Source organism: Bidens hawaiensis, unplaced genomic scaffold (genome assembly GCF_021521415.1).
Source record: "Bidens hawaiensis isolate Kalapana, Puna unplaced genomic scaffold, B.hawaiensis_p1.1 tig00020341_1, whole genome shotgun sequence".
NCBI classification, from domain to species: Eukaryota; Viridiplantae; Streptophyta; class Magnoliopsida; order Asterales; family Asteraceae; genus Bidens; species Bidens hawaiensis.
Window position 1 is genome coordinate 151,519 of NW_027493096.1, and position 11,049 is coordinate 162,567.

The window sequence follows — 11,049 nt, forward strand, 5'->3', positions numbered from 1 at the left end:
GATCCACTTGTTATTTTATTAAATAAATATTTAATAATTCATTAATCTATTTTTTCAACATTAAGAAAAGGTATTGCTCATTATTTATTCAACTTAACTAAATCATTTGTATTTTATACACACATGCTTGTGTAAGTTTCAACTTCCAAGTTACAAAATATTTCTTCCTCAGATCAAGAAGAGGTTAATTCAACCCTTTTCTCTCCCATCTCTCTTTTTCTATATATGTCATGTTCTATTTATCTTGAATACTTGATCACTTGCATCAACTCCATTTACACACAACCCATCTTTTAAAGACCCCACTTTTATTTGTTTTTTTCTATTGATCTAACATAAAGATCCATCAAATGGGTAGATCATTTCATCCAATCTTGTGCATTTTAATTTCTATCTTGAGCACCATCTCTTACGCTCAAAATTGCAACACATACACATTCTCAAACAACAATGTGTATGCAACATGTGTTACCTTACCTCTTTTAAACTCACACCTTCACTGGAACTACCACCCCACTAATGCCACCGTTGACTTGGCATACCGGCAAACCGGAGTCACAAACTCCCAATGGGTGGCTTGGGCGATTAATATTGGCGGGTCAGGTATGGTTGGAGCACAAGCTCTTGTGGGCTTGGTGAGCTCAAACGGGTCTGTTCAAGCTTACACATCGTCGGTTACGGGTTATGGAACAGGGCTGCAGCCATCCGGGTTGAGTTTTGATGTGCCTAGGATCAGGGACGGTGGATTTTGCTTCGGGTCAGATCGCTGATGGCGGGAATGTTGGCGGTTCACGGAAGCTCCGGAAAAATGTAAGTTCCTTATCATGTTGTATTATTACAAGATTCAGAATCTTTAATGAAATTTGAAAGTCAAAATGCTCCAACTAATTTGATATTAAAAAATAATTTAATTAATGACAGACACATGGAGTGTTGAATGCTATGAGTTGGGGAGTAATGATGCCAATGGGAGCCATGGCTGCAAGATACTTAAAGGTGTTCAAGGCAGCTAACCCAGCCTGGTTCTACATCCATGTTGCGTGCCAAGCGTCCGCCTATATAGTCGGTGTAGCTGGGTGGGCCACCGGGCTCAAGCTAGGCAATGACTCAACCGATATCCAATACAACACGCACAGAGACATTGGGATTGCGCTATTTACCCTTGGAACCATTCAGGTATTATACTCACAAATCACCATCTAGTTCTATCTTAAAATCAAAATTAGAAACCACAATTTAAACTTAATAATAAACTTGGTTTGTACTTAGGCATTTGCTCTGCTGCTGAGGCCGAAACCCGACAACAAATACAGATTTTACTGGAACATTTACCACCACAGTATAGGTTACACCGTGATCCTCCTAAGCATTATCAATGTGTTCAAAGGGTTTGATATTTTGGACCCTGAGAAGAAGTGGAAGAAGGCCTACATTGGCATACTTTTCTTTTTGGCGGTTAATACGGTTATGCTGGAAGCTTATACATGGTTCATTGTGTTAAAGAGGAAACAAGAAGAGAAAAGCGAGTATGCAGGCAATGGCTACAACCAGTCAGCTTAGAGGTGAGATCAGCAGCTAGATAATCTTATGTTCTTTGTTTTCCTGATTTGTTATTTTGGATATGAGTTGTAATTCTTTTGGTGGTATATACATGTATCAACATTTGATGATATGAATCAAGACTAAAGTGCAAATTTCGACCATTAAAACAGCAAAGCATCTAAATTGTCGTCTTTAACAACTATGCCTTTATATCATGGAAAACATAAATATGCAGGCGTCATTTCTACTTGGTCCAACAAATATAAAAGGTTACCAAGAGGTTAGTCTTAACAAGCGATTTCTTCGCATTGCTTTGAAGTCGAGCATGGTTGATCTTTTAGCTCAAGGGTGGCAATTTCCTTCACCACTTCAGCTTTGTCTGATTCAAAATGTTCACCCGCTGCAAAGGGATTATAATTTTAAGCATCTTGTTATAGTAGCATACACTGAAATAAAAATCCTTTCTGTACCTTTTTCAAAATTGAATTCGCTAAAAAATTTAAGTAGCTTGTCTCTGTTTGCAATCAACACTTTCACAATCTCTCGAGGCTTTCTCTGGTTAGCAGGAAAAAGCTATTCCAAAGACCAACAAAACCAATTAAAGAAAACATAAATCCAAATACAATCAAACAATAATAATATCCATTATTACCTTGAACACCTGGAAAGCTTCTAGCTGTATGGTCTTGTTTGAATCCTGGAAGATGTAAATTGTCCAAGTGTCAGCATGCATTGTAAAAAAAATATGAAAATGAAACATTAACGAATAATAAATACCATAAGAAGATTCATGAGAATTCTCATGTTGTCCAATGAGCACACGTATCGAATCATCACCGAGGTGTATGAACGATCCAATAACAATGCTCCCAACAGCTGAAAAGATTTGCAGACTCAGTAATAACCACAGAACTATATTTAATAAGAGCTATTGTACATTAAATCAAAAGAACATATTACTAATATATATGTAAATTTTACCATGACAGCATTCCTTCTGCTGATATAGTTGGGAGATTGCAGCACTAAGTTATATTCTTGGAAGAACTGCACAAAAATATAGTTAAAGAAATTATGAAACCAAGAGTCAGTATGTATAAATATAATACATAAAAGAGCTGCCAATATTAAAGTTTGAGATGGAATTTATGTATGAGGTTTAGTGAGTCAACCACTCACCCAGTCAAAATTTTTGAAAAGAAAGTCACAAGCAGTTGACTTATGCCTGGTCAATAGCTCCTGAAACAAGGATGAAAAGACACTCACCATGCAGTCCACAACAATATTACAAAGATAATATGTAAGTTTCACACTTATACTTAACTCTAAATGTTGTTGCTGCATCTGACGCAATCTCAAAATTTGGATCTTGCATGTATTGAAAGAACAGTTTAACGTGATCTGACTCCAGAAAATATCTGTGAAACAATTCAGCAGTTAGCTTACAAAATTATAGCAAGATAACAATTGAATAACACTGGTTTTCAAATCGATACGTACTTTGCAGCCACTTGATGGCGGATACACTCTCTTAAAATTGCACCATATGATATAGCAAGTTCCGGCTCATCACATCTGAAAATTGAACATATTTAGATTTAGCTCACACCAGATAACAAGAAACATACATTCTGTAACAAATAGCTCACCCAGGTAGCAGCATAGTCAGAAAGGCTGTATTGCCCTCCAAATATTTAGAGGCAGGATACCGTCCATTCACCAGTTGCCTCTGCATATTTGCAATCACATGCGTGACGTCTTGACGCGTCTGCATCATACCAAACACAATATTTTCACATCATGTAAACCAAAACACAAATGAAATAAAAATAATTAAATCAATATCTTATACCCCAGTGTCCAAATGAGGAAAGGATGCAATTAGCATATGACACGTGTCTTCTTTGAAGAACTCCTGTGTCAACTTCACACAAGCCTCTTCTACAGGTTCTACCCGTTCGTCTCCGTAAAGAACCGTCCTCATTTCAAGAATCACTTTCCTTACTTCACAAATCTGCATCACAAATGTGTATTTCAAAGAAGCCCTGAATAATAATATTAACAAAAAAAATATTGGTTTTTATATTGATTTACTTTTCATGATATTTTCCATTAATAAGATCAAACTGATTACAATAAAGTGGCGGGTAAACGGGCAACAAGCTGCGCCGCGACCCCCTTATGTAATATTTACCACAAATCAGATCGAGTATACTGAATTTCACATTTATGCTAATAAAAAAATTAGGTGAGCAATAACCGAACCATTAACCTAACCGAAAACCGCTGAAACTGAACCGAACTATTCATATTTTCATTTATTTCATCATTTCATACCTCCATTTCATGTATTTCACGTTTTATACCACCATTTCATGTATTTTTATCTCCATTTTATGTATTACTAAGTAAAAACTTTAGCCCAAATTTGATTTTGGTTATCAACCGAAAACCGAAAAAATAACGGAATAAACCGAACTCATTAACTGAAAACTGATTGGTTAATTTGGTTGAGGCTATTAACTGAACCGAACCAAATTACCGTACACACACCAAAATAATACGCAACTTAATAATTCTGGACCGAATTAAACCTTTTGACGGCGTTTGGATTTACGAACGGCGGGATTGGGGGCGGCATACGGTAGGAGGCGACGGAGATCCACCACGAGCTCCGCCGGGGTGCGAGGCTTGGATTTGAAAATCCCCAATTTCATTGGTGCGGATGAATACTAGGGTTTTGGAATTGGAAGAAAGAAAGAAAGAATGGATGGTGAATATTATATGTGTATATATAGGACTAGTTTTGGATTGGATTGGATTGATGATTGTTAATTGGGGATTTGTGAGTGAAATTAGGGTTCGGATATGCATGAATTTGATGTTTAAATGATCCATTAGCAGTAGCTGCTGGAGAAATAGAGTTTGTTGATGAATCAATGAAATAATAATAATAATATATCCCAGATTTAGCGGGAAGGACTAGCTAACTAACTAAATACTTCCACGTGGCCTTTTATTATCAAACTGTTATTTAATTAATGTGATAAAAAAAAATTAATCTATAAGCTACAATTTAAGAATTTATAATCACTGATAGGAATGGCGTTTTGCAAATTAAACTAGTTTTTTTATGTTGTTTTTATTGTTTTTATAAGTTGAAACTGAGTATTTACTTATGAGTTATGATTCGGTTAAGGTTGATGATATGGCCGCACCTCGCATTAACTGTGCAACCACCAACGAATTTTTAAGTGTATCTCTTTATCTCGCATTTATTTTAAGGGATATCCTTTAACACGTTAACTCGTTTTTTACAACTATAAAAAATAAATAATTATATTTAAAAAAAATATCCATATTACTTTACTCTTTAATAAAAGCGATCTTTAACCTCTTTCATTTCTGTATCTAACGTAAGATTAAAAGCTCCAAAAGAAGAAGTGTGGTGCGCATCATTGTAAGCCTTGTGATATGGGGAATTTGTCGTGTACATTTATAAGAAGATAAACACTAACATTATTCAGATTAAAATAGTGAGCATCGCAAGGATTAGTGAGATGAAAATGAAGAGACGTTGTAATGATAACGCTATTATGTTAATGAGACATTGTAACGGTTATCTCTACTGCCTAGAGATAATATTTTCGAGAATGCAAACTCTCAGTTGAAGATCATGAAGTTAACGTAAAATATATAAGCCACTATCTACTTGAATCACTGTACATCGGGTGCCATCCCTCATATATTTATTTACATGTAAACCTCATAACATTTCAAAGAGCTTAACAAGTTGTTTTATATTAAAATGAAATTCAATAATAATAAATAAAAACCTCCTACAACAACAAACATTGCTCTCGAATTTGATTTTCTACGACCAAAATATAACATCAGGAATAACGAAAAACCTTAAATACACGTTTTCACCAGTAATATAACTTGATATATACCCTTGAAAACTTTTTGCTTGTATAAACTTTTAATATTATTAATAATTACGATAACTAACCACACATAGTTGTGTGATTTGAAATTCGCTTAGAAATAGTAAAAGTTGGCAAATGTCATCTTAAAACAAGATCATATATGATTCGTAGCAATGCAATGCTAATAGATATTTATTTTATGCGGATCATTATATTTATTTTAATTCACTGTTTGTAAGAATTCCAATAAATATCATGTTTTTGTGGAGGTGTAAAATTATATTTAGTCCATTCTTCCCGTTTAAATTTGCACTCTTCTTATGATGGTTGTCATATTTCTCCTCTTTGCATACTCAAGTCATCTCATTTTTACATTTCTTATCTTATTTGAGATACAAGTCGCCCCTAGTTTCTCCCGTAAGACTTCACTTCTTTTTGTTCCATTCTCGTGTGCCCACCTCAATCTTTTTATGTTGTGTCTTCTTAATAGCCCAACAATTAGTATTACATAACATAGTCTATCAAAGTCGCAGTGTCAAACTACAGGCCTATAAACTTGCTCATTCAATTTTGCTAGGAACCTCTTATCACACAATATTTCTATGGCCGCTCTCCACTTACACCAACCCGCTTGAACAAGGCAGGCTACGCCATCGTCTATATCTCCATTATCTTAGACAAATGATTCTAAATACTTGAACTTGGTTGTCTGTAAGACTGTTCAACCTTCGATACTAATTTGCATAACTAAAGTTACAATAAGGTACTCATTTTAGAGTTTTATTATATGATAATTTATAAATATTTTATACATTTTAATGCAATTTTTTACATAATAAGTTGCATTTTCTCACAAATCTAACCTTAATATGTTTTCTTGTTAACATCCATTGATACCAGGACCAACCTGGTCCACAAATCCTCAACCAAGAACAATCAATCTAAACATCAAGAATCAGTAGAACCAAACACAAGACAGGCAGACAGACACCATGTTTGTCCTGCACAAAATGGCTTCATCAGCATCAGCATCGGCATCGGCATCATCATCATCCTGTCACCCACTCTTCACCTCATCTTTCAGATTCTCAACAACCCATTCACCTTCTTCTTCATCTTTCCTATTCAAACCCATCTCCTATCGCCCAAAGATTCAATCTTTTTATCTTTTCAAGAAAACCCGTTACCGGTTCTTTTCGCCGGCCGCCGTAGCCACCGACCCTGCTACCGCCGTCGCCGCCGATGACCGGAATCTCTCCGACGAGGTTATAAAGGAGGCGGAGAAAGTAGTGCTTCCTACTAATGAATCGTCCAATACACTCCTCAGAATTCGTCATACTGTAAAGTCACTTCCTTTATTATTATTAATTTTTAGGTTAATAAAGGTGCATTTTGACTTTTGGAAGTCAAAGTCACAAAATTTGACATGGGTTTTGCTGAATTTTGTTAGAACGTTTAGCAATTTAGAAATTATAGTATTAATTAGTAACAATTTTATATCATTTTAAAGTTTGAAATTAATCATACTTGTAGTTTGACTTATTTTAAGTCAATTATTTTACTGCATCTCAAGGGAAATTACTGCAAACCTGATTGTGTATTAGTGTTTGTAAGCATTTATGCTTTCTTTTTAGGTGCTAGTTAATGTAAATGCATGGATGATTGCTCGGTCATTCTGTCTAATTGGTTATATATATGTGTGGATACAGTGTGCACATGTGATGGCAATGGCAGTTCAAAAAGTGTTTCCGGATGCTAAAGTAACGATTGGTCCATGGATTGAACACGGGTTTTACTATGATTTTGATATAGAGCCGTTGACTGATAAGGACCTCAAGAAGATTAAAAAGGAGATGGTATGTTGTTGAGCATTGGTTATGTAGTCATATGTTTTCCATACTCTTTTGAGTCGCAATACATTGTTGTTTCACGGTACATAATTCGTTTTCTTGAATTTTAATCATATTTAGGATCGTATCATCGGTAGAAATTTACCATTAATAAGAGAAGAAGTGACTAGAGATGAAGCAGAAAAAAGAATAACCGCCATTAATGAACCGTACAAATTGGAAATCTTGAATAGCATCAAGGAAGAGCCTATTACTATATATCATATCGGTAACACTTCCCTTACATTCTTTGACACTTATAAGTCAAAAGTCAATACCTTTATTCATTGTAATTGATTTTTTAATTGTGAGCTATCCATTGCTTTAGGTAATGAATGGTGGGATCTTTGTGCGGGCCCTCATGTTGAAACTACTGGAAATATTAATAGGCGAGCCGTACAACTTGAATCTGTTGCGGGTGCGTATTGGAGAGGAGATGTGAATAAACCTATGCTTCAAAGAATTTATGGCACCGCGTGGGAGAGTGAAGAACAATTAAAAGCATATTTACACTTTAAAGAAGAAGCTAAACGTCGCGATCACAGACGTCTTGGTCAAGATCTTGATCTCTTTTCCATAAAGGTAGTTAGCCTTAAGGCTTAAACACTAAACCCTGAACACTATATTTTATAAAAAAAAATATATATATTTTTATAGGGGTCTTGGCCAATAACTTGATCTCTTTTAGTCAGCCTTCATTCAACCCTGAACCTTGAACCATAACATTGTATATTTCGAAAAGATAATATTTTTACTGGCGTCTTGGCCAAGATCTTGATCTCTTTTAGTCAGCCTTAATTCCTTAAACCCTAAACCCTGAAGCATAATATTTAGTATTTCAAAAAGATTATATTTTTACAGGCATCTTGACCAAGATCTTGATCTATTTTAGCCAGCCTTAAACCCTAAACCCTGAAGCATAATATTTAATATTTTAGATTATATTTTTACAGGCGTCCTGGCCATGATCTTGATCTCTTTTAGTTAACCTCACGCCCTAAATCCTAAACGATGAACCATAATATTTGATGTTCTAAAAAGATTATATTTTTATGCATCTAAAGGATGATGCTGGTGGAGGGTTAGTTTTCTGGCATCCAAAAGGAGCTGTTGTGAGGCACATAATTGAAGATTTATGGAAAAAAGTTCACACAGAACGGGGTTATGATCTTTTATATACTCCCCACGTAGCAAAGGCGGACCTTTGGAGTATTAGTGGTCATTTGGATTTCTACAAAGAGAACATGTATGACCAGATGGAAATAGAAGAAGAACTTTATCAGCTTCGCCCAATGAACTGCCCCTACCATATTTTAATTTACAAGCGAAAACCTCACTCGTATCGTGATTTCCCAATTCGGGTTGCAGAGTTAGGCACGGTTTATAGATATGAATTATCTGGAAGCTTACACGGGCTTTTTCGTGTAAGAGGCTTCACTCAGGTAAACACATATATCATTTATCTGTCTCTTCTGATTGATTTACATTTATACATTGTTGATTACTTTATATTGTTGATTTATAGGATGATGCACATATATTTTGCTTAGAGGATCAAATTAAAGATGAAATCAAAGGCATCTTGGATCTTACCGAGCAAATGTTGCTCCAATTTGGCTTTGACAAGTATGAAGTCAACCTCTCGACTAGACCCGAGAAAGCGGTTGGTGATGATGATATATGGGTTAAAGCTACGGGCGCATTGAAGGACGCATTGGATGATAAAGGATGGGCTTATGAAGTTGATGAAGGTGGTGGTGCCTTTTATGGCCCGAAAATTGATCTCAAGATTGAGGACGCTCTCGGTAGGAAGTGGCAATGCTCTACCATACAGGTACTTAAGGGCCGACCGTTTTATGCTTTATCTCTAATGTGTAAATCGAAAAACATGCTAGAAAGGAAACAGGCCAAAATGAGTAATGGATTAAAAATGTTTAAATTATAGAAAATTAGACCAAAATGGTGTTGGGTCAACCCAATCTGACCCATAAAAAGTTACACATTTTGACCCGTTACCCAACATGTACTACCCTGGAACAAAGTTGTGAATGTTATCATCGCAATCTAACAAGACTGTTCAAGATTTTAGCCCAAAATTATAAAAAACTAGACAAAATTTATGTTGGGTCAACCTGGCCCGACCCTTACCACATTACACATTTTGACTTGTGACTCAACTCATCTTACCCTGCAATAAAGTTGTGAACTTTATCATGGTAATGAAACAAGAATGTTCAAGATTTCAACCCAAATTATTGAAAGTTAGACCAAAACGGTGTCGGGACAACCCAAACATGTTGACCCAATATCTAACTTGTCCTACCCTGCAATAAAGTTGTGAACTTTAATACTTTATCATGGTAATCAAACACTGCAATAAAGTTGTGAACTTTATCATGGTAATCAAACAAGAATGCTCAAGATTCCAACCCAATTATAGAAAATTAGACCAAAACTGTTTCAGGTCTACCCGACCCGTACAAAGTTACACATTTTGACCTGCTACCCAACTTGTCCTACATTGCAATAAAGTTGTGAACTTTATCATGGTAATCACACAAGATTGTTCAAGATTTTAACCCAAATTATAGAAAATTAGATCAAAAATGTGTCAGGTCAACCCAACCTGACCCGTAGAAAATTACACATTTTGACCCTGGACCCAACTTGTTCCGCCCTGCAATAAAGTTGTGAACTTTATCATGGTAATGAAACAGATTGTTTGTTTTTATAGGTCGACTTTAACTTACCACAACGTTTCGACATCACATATATTGATTCAAACTCAGAAAAGAAGAGGCCCATTATGATTCACCGAGCCGTTCTTGGATCTTTAGAGCGGTTCTTTGGTGTACTTATCGAGCATTATGCTGGTGATTTTCCGTTGTGGCTTTCTCCAATTCAAGCTCGAATTCTACCAGTCACTGACACACAGGTAGTCAAATCAAGTTTGACTTTCTGTTAAATGTCTAAATAGCATTTAGATTTAAGATTATAACAAGGTATTGCTATCATTTTAGCTTGAATACTGCAAAGATGTTACTGAGAAGATGAAAGCTAGTGGGATACGCGTTGAGTTGTGCACAGGTGAGCGGCTGCCAAAGCTTATTAGAAATGCAGAGAAGCAGAAGATACCATTAATGGCCGTTGTGGGGCCCAAGGAGGTAGAGACACAGAGTGTGACTGTTAGATCTAGGTTTGGTGGGGAGCTGGGAACGATGGCAGTTGATGATTTTATCAGCAAGATCAAGGAGGCTGTCGACAATCGAACGTCTGTTTGACACGGTTGTAAATCAAGATTGTTTGGGTCAATTGATTAGTCATTGGTTTTGATAGAAATACAAAATGTAATACAGGTACATTCGAATAATAACATAATTACTGTTAGTTGATGTTCATCCAGTCAAATAATGTATCTAATTCGATGCACGCAACAAGCCAAAGTTAGTTATCAACTGCTAGATGGAGTATGATAGTGTTTTGGTAGAGAAATGTCTAGTTTGATAAGTATAAAATAAACCTATGTGCTGATTTGGACGTTGTATGGTATGATAGCCCCTTAATTATTCTGTTAAGATGTTACCTCTGAATCTATCAGAGGTAAAGCGTGTTTTGGTTACACTTTTTAATAGCTCATGGAGCCTCTTAATGGTTCACTTTTAGATACTTGTTGAATAATTTGGAGGTTA

The 11,049-nt window shown here is 35.7% G+C and overlaps 2 protein-coding genes and 1 pseudogene across 3 annotated transcripts; 2 read left to right on the top strand and 1 right to left on the bottom strand.

Annotated features, from left to right (window-relative positions):
* The first annotated feature begins 350 nt into the window (after positions 1-350).
* On the top strand, positions 351-1,570 carry LOC143560472 (cytochrome b561 and DOMON domain-containing protein At4g17280-like; annotated as a pseudogene). Its single transcript, XR_013140131.1, has 3 exons — positions 351-810; positions 922-1,176; positions 1,270-1,570. The product of XR_013140131.1 is annotated as a cytochrome b561 and DOMON domain-containing protein At4g17280-like (transcript).
* A 181-nt stretch (positions 1,571-1,751) lies between these two features.
* LOC143560487 (putative MO25-like protein At5g47540) lies at positions 1,752-4,259 on the bottom strand. Its single transcript, XM_077048780.1, has 11 exons — positions 4,137-4,259; positions 3,395-3,556; positions 3,192-3,310; positions 3,043-3,117; positions 2,867-2,960; positions 2,722-2,781; positions 2,524-2,589; positions 2,320-2,418; positions 2,195-2,239; positions 2,013-2,115; positions 1,752-1,942 (listed from the first exon to the last, which is right to left on the bottom strand). The coding sequence occupies exons 1-11, from the start codon at positions 4,257-4,259 to the stop codon at positions 1,830-1,832; spliced, it is 1,059 nt and encodes a 352-aa protein (XP_076904895.1). The 3' UTR covers positions 1,752-1,829.
* Positions 4,260-6,463: 2,204 nt separating this feature from the next.
* On the top strand, positions 6,464-10,756 carry LOC143560488 (threonine--tRNA ligase, chloroplastic/mitochondrial 2-like). The gene is made up of 8 exons (XM_077048781.1): positions 6,464-6,811; positions 7,181-7,327; positions 7,442-7,589; positions 7,689-7,942; positions 8,425-8,802; positions 8,886-9,194; positions 10,095-10,295; positions 10,381-10,756. Exons 1-8 carry the CDS (start codon positions 6,464-6,466, stop codon positions 10,639-10,641), a joined length of 2,046 nt encoding a protein of 681 aa, XP_076904896.1. The 3' UTR covers positions 10,642-10,756.
* Positions 10,757-11,049: the final 293 nt, after the last annotated feature.

Bases quoted from the DNA above. Each gene is read 5' to 3' on its own strand.
- LOC143560487 (XM_077048780.1), bottom strand. From the start codon at position 4,259: ATGAAATTGGGGATTTTCAAATCCAAGCCTCGCACCCCGGCGGAGCTC. The intron at 3,311-3,394 runs GTATAAGATATT...GGTATGATGCAG, and splicing joins TTCCTCATTTGGACACTGGG to ACGCGTCAAGACGTCACGCA. The intron at 2,116-2,194 runs GTAATAATGGAT...TCTTTGGAATAG, and splicing joins AAGCTTTCCAGGTGTTCAAG to CTTTTTCCTGCTAACCAGAG.
- LOC143560488 (XM_077048781.1), top strand. From the start codon at position 6,464: ATGTTTGTCCTGCACAAAATGGCTTCATCAGCATCAGCATCGGCATCG. The intron at 7,943-8,424 runs GTAGTTAGCCTT...ATGCATCTAAAG, and splicing joins TTGATCTCTTTTCCATAAAG to GATGATGCTGGTGGAGGGTT. The intron at 10,296-10,380 runs GTAGTCAAATCA...CTATCATTTTAG, and splicing joins TACCAGTCACTGACACACAG to CTTGAATACTGCAAAGATGT.